This window comes from Hibiscus syriacus, unplaced genomic scaffold (assembly GCF_006381635.1).
Source record: "Hibiscus syriacus cultivar Baekdansim isolate YM2019G1 unplaced genomic scaffold, ASM638163v2 tig00110163_pilon, whole genome shotgun sequence".
Taxonomy (NCBI): Eukaryota; Viridiplantae; Streptophyta; class Magnoliopsida; order Malvales; family Malvaceae; genus Hibiscus; species Hibiscus syriacus.
This window is the reverse complement of record NW_024062610.1, coordinates 1,120,392-1,125,609: the sequence shown is the minus strand read 5'-3', so window position 1 is coordinate 1,125,609 and position 5,218 is coordinate 1,120,392. Positions and strand designations below refer to the sequence as shown.

Genomic DNA, 5,218 nt, shown 5'->3' with positions numbered 1-5,218 from the left:
GAAGAATAAAGTGATAGCCATCGCAAAATGGTTGGGTTAGGGTTCCAGAATCAATTGCAAGAAATCCTTTCAATTGTAAAACATATGTCGTGGTTCACGGTAACTCAGCTCAATTTCTTAATCGTCCTCCTCCTATTCTTCTGTTTTCGGACGCCGATCGTGCGATCATTGCCGGATAGTCCAGGATCTATCCGGTTACCTTCCGAAGGCTTCACCAACGCCGATGAGAACGAAGGCGTCTGCGCGCGATTCACCAAGCCGGCATCGTGCCCGGTCAATTGCTTCCGAACGGAGCCCGTGTGCGGCGTCGATGACGTTACCTATTGGTGCGGTTGCGCCGATGCGTTGTGCTCCGGAACTCGCGTAGCGAAAGTAGGATTTTGCGAGGTTGGGAATGGAGGTAGCGCCTCGTTTCCTGGTCAAGCTCTGCCTTTGGTTCATATTGTTTGGCTCGTCTTGCTTGGATTTTCTGTATTGTGTGGTCTATTCTAATCATTCAAATTAGAGAATTTTATGTTTCCTCTCGGCTGCGATCTGTATTTCTTACGTCTTCCATTCGTTTTCCTTATATGTATTACTGTAACCTAAATTCTTCGGACTAACATATCAATTTGGTTTTCCTTGATAAATAGATTCTTTTGTGTGCATGCTTTGTTTTGATTAACCTGTAAAAACTTCCTTATAAGATCATCTTGATCATTGATCTGGAAAACAACCACAACTTGCAGGCTAAGCTATGTTTTCCCTTACCTTAAATTATAGTAATCATCATTGCTTGGTAAATTCATGAACGCGGTAGTAAGCCTGGTTCTTCAGCTTCTCTGTTGAATCTCACATCCATTCCTTTCTGCAATATTTTTCATTTCAACAAGTGTTTTTGAAAAGTTTGTTTGAGAATTAACGTAGAACAAATAATTTTTTAGGGTCGTGGTTTTCAACTTAATTTGAAAAGTATTTTTTAAAAGCTTAGCCACTAACTTAAGTTATGAGTTTATTTATGCTTCATCATATATTTAACTTATAAAATTGTTAAATTAAAGTTAAATGTTTTCCCCACTTAATTTAGAAATATGGATTAAATAATTATTCATATATTTTATAAAATTAATATTAAATCATTCTAAAATTAAATTTAGGGTAAAGTATAGTAATGGTCAATTAACTTTTCTAAAGCTTTCATTTAGGTCCCTCAACTTTTAAAACTTGCAATACAATCCCCAACATTTGGTCAGTTTGCAATATAGTCCCCCAACAGTTACATCGGGGACCATATTGCAAACATACTAAATGTTGAGGGACCATATTGCAAACAGACTAAATGTTGGAGGATTGTATTGCAAGTTTTAAAAGTTGGGGGACCTAAATGAAAGCTTTAGAAAAGTTCAGTGACAATTACTATATTTTACCCATTTATTTATAATGAATTGTGTAAATATTATATATTCATAAGAGTAACAGTTTAGTTAGAGATAGAATTAAGATCAAATAACGATATAAATGAAATAAGTTTTATTTTATCAATATTAGAAGATAAATATATGGGTTAATTGAAAATAAAGAAAGGTTGTTAACTTCTGATTTACTTTTCCTTGGTGGTCTCCATGTTTACATCTGTTGATTCTCTTAAAGAGGAATACTGGCCCCTAAAAACCATACACAGTTGGCTTAGAGCATAAGTTGATTAATGTTTTAGGTTAAAACCTGGTTTAGAGCCAGTGCGGATTGGTAGAGAATGGCCACCAACCTCGGCTCGCCCATGTGCAATTTTATTTAGTTTAAAAATAAATTAAATCTAATGATACTGCACTTCTGCCGCGTACAATAAAAAAAAATTAGCTGACCCTAATTCCCATATGTAATGGGATAAGGGGAGGTAGGATAGTAGTCTGCCCCCAACGTCAGGTTGAGAGTAGCTTCCATAGGAGACCTCCAAATTATAAAATGTCTTCCGTATGACATGATCACACGACCCCAAGATTAAGAGCCTTGTGATCTACCAACTGAGCTGGATGGTCATTTTTTCTGCCGCGTACAATGTTTCGTAAAAAATTAGGAAGATCTAAGGTAGGCCAACAGCATTACCCTAAAGGATCGGGTCCTTAAAACTATTTACTCTATAATTCATTATAAAATTAATTAAATTAAATTATTTAAACTTTATTTTTAAACTTTTCATTTATTAACCCAAAGTGTGTTTTACCAAGTTAAGATAGTAATTGAGATAACTTTTTATTCAAAATTTCAGAACCTATTGATGTTTTACTTAAACGGTACACATTAATTATAATACTATTTGTAGTTAAATTTTTTTCTTAATCACCTGGCCGTATCTAATTTATTGATCATTTAATTTAAATCAGATATTATAAGTGTTCGTTCTAAGAACGACATTTATTTATTCTATTCATAATATCAATATTCAAATCTTTTATCTTAAAGAATTTAACATAAAATCTCACTAAGCCACCTAACAGTTGGTACATGTAGCCAAACTTTCATAAAACATTTCAACCAAGGTATAAGACTTTTTAGATAAAACCTCTGTATGACTCACACCTTGAGAAAATATAGACAGCTTCCAAATTCATAACCAAAACCCATCTTCTTGCTATTAAATCAAATTTCAACCTAAGAGAATTTAACTAGCGATATATACATAATTTTATGTTAAAAAGAATGAATTTTTAAAAGAGAAAATAACCTCAGTGACCAAAAATCCCAGATAATATACGATTTTGACCAACTTTTTTTGGATTTGCGAAAATGACCAACAAAATCGCAATGCAATCTCTAATTCGCATTGCGATCTCAACTATCGCAAATTCGCGTTGCATTTCGCGTTGCGATAGTTGAAAATCGAGTTGCGATTTTCCATTTCACGTTGCGATAGTTGAAAATCGCGTTGCGATTTTCCATTTCGCATTGCGATAGTTGAAAATCGAGTTGCGATTTTCCATTTCACGTTGCGATAGTTGAAAATCGCGTTGCGATTTTCCATTTCGCGTTGCGATTTTCCATTTCGCGTTGCGATAGTCTACATTCGCGTTGCGATTTTCCATTTCGCGTTGCGATAGTTGAAATTCGCGTTGCGATTTTCCATTTCACGTTGCGATAGTCTACAGTTGTCGTTGCGATTTTCCAAATTCGTTGTGATAGTAAAAAAAAAGATTTTGTTTCTTAAGAATTTTTTTTAAAAAGATAGTATCCGCGCGGACGTGTCGAAGACACGTATGACCACGACCACGACCACGACCAGACCCGACCCGAGACGGACGGCGGCGGCGCGCGAGAGTCCCCCTTGTTCTCTATCACTCAACAAGGAAGTGGGAAAGCCAAGCCTTAAATACCATTCCCAATAGTGTTTCCAATACTATGTGGGATTTGAGCATTACCAACACTTGTTCCCAATACTATGTGGGATTGAGCCTTTAATAGTGATATTATTTTTGAATGTTTTGCTTAAAATTACAATAATCGCGATTGATTGTAGATTGACTTTTAATTATGACATATTTAATCGTATAATACTAATGTAATTGGTTGTTGATTCAGTTGTTTTAAGGTGCATGATTGTTAATTGTTTCCTAAATAATCACATTGTATTGAAACAAGTGTTGGTAATGCTCAATCCCACATTGTATTGGAAACACTATTGGGAATGGTATTTAAGGCTTGGCTTTCCCACTTCCTTGTTGAGTGATAGAGAACAAGGGGGACTCTCGCGCACCGCCGCGCCGTATGTCTCGTCTCGGGTCGGTCGTGGTCGTGGTCGTGGTCGTGGTCGTGGTCGTGGTCGTGGTTTCAACTATCGCAACGCGAAATGCAACGCGAAATGGAAAATCGCAACGCGATCTCCAACTATCGCAACGCGAAATGGAAAAACGCAACGTGATTTTCAACTATCGCAATGCGAAATGCAACGTGAATTTGCGATAGTGGAGATCGCAATGCGAATTAGAGATCGCATTGCGATTTTGTTGGTCACTTTCGCAAATCCAAAAAAAGTTGGTTAAAATCGTATATTATCTAAGATTTTTGGTCACTGAGGTTATTTTCTCTTTTTAAAACTTTAAGGATGGAAAAACATATAACATTTTAAAGGACAAAAGTAAATTTTTAATAAAAATACATGAAAAATTTAAAATATATAATAATTTTAATTTTTCGTGGAAGACGATGTCCCTCGGCCATATTTCCCTTCACATGGGTCCTCGCAGTTACCTAATATTTGTAATTTCCTGTATGGTTGTTGCATGCATGACTCCTCAACTAAATTAATTAATTAAAGCATCAGTTAATGAATAATTAAATACAACCCCCATGGTTTTTATATGTTCGTCCTAAATTGACATTTTCATCTGGTTTTTAACAAGCCGACATTTTTTAGGTGTGAATAAAGACGAGCAAACCAAACTAATTAACTTGCTTCATCATTATTATAAAAGTGATACAGGAAGACAGGTGGAAGATGATCTAAAGAAAGTTTAACGACGTTAATCAATCAATCACGTAATGTGAAGACGACTGTAGCGAATTGCGGATAACGTTGGAAGGAACTTGGGGCCAGGCTACCTTTTGAAAATAAATAAAGTTGATGCTTTGTGAACTTGTGGAGGAGCGCCGTTAACTGGCCGTTTGTTTGTTTTCAGATTTCAAGATGTTATGAAGTTGTGTTGTGTGCCGCTAGATCTCCGTTCCGTTTACGTCGGTGCAAGCAACATGTTCAAAAGAAACATGCTTGTCCAGATTTTCTATGATTTGTAATATTTGTCCACTTTCATCATCGCAAGTCTAACAACCATTTTTTTAAAGAAAAAAGTATTGACCACGTCTTAAACGCCATCTTTGATCACATGATGCAAGTTTAAAGCATTATCCTCTTTTCCCACTATTCGGTAGTCACCAAGATCCTTAATCAGGCCTTTTCAAAGGGCTTTAACTAGTCCCCACACGGCTGGGAAAGAGCTTGCTTTAACAACATTAAATTCAAACAAACTCAGCTCTTACACTTTTAAATTAATTATAACTAGAACCCATCAAGCCGCCTTAATAGTAAGCGAGAGTATTATTCTCTTTAGAGGTCTTAAGTTCGAATAATTACGTCTGTAGGGTGTGTGTGCACAGTCAACAACTAGAAAAATTCTAAACAAATATTACCATATATCACCTCCAAACGATTCAAAAATAATAATTATTATATAGTATATAGGAGAACATG

The 5,218-nt window shown here is 35.8% G+C and overlaps 1 protein-coding gene across 1 annotated transcript; it reads left to right on the top strand.

The window, feature by feature from the left end:
* On the top strand, window positions 1-620 carry LOC120216638. The gene has a single exon (XM_039213991.1). The coding sequence runs from the start codon at window positions 28-30 to the stop codon at window positions 490-492; it is 465 nt and encodes a 154-aa protein (XP_039069922.1). The 5' UTR covers window positions 1-27; the 3' UTR covers window positions 493-620.
* The last annotated feature ends 4,598 nt before the right edge of the window (window positions 621-5,218 follow it).

Bases quoted from the DNA above. Each gene is read 5' to 3' on its own strand.
- LOC120216638 (XM_039213991.1), top strand. From the start codon at position 28: ATGGTTGGGTTAGGGTTCCAGAATCAATTGCAAGAAATCCTTTCAATT.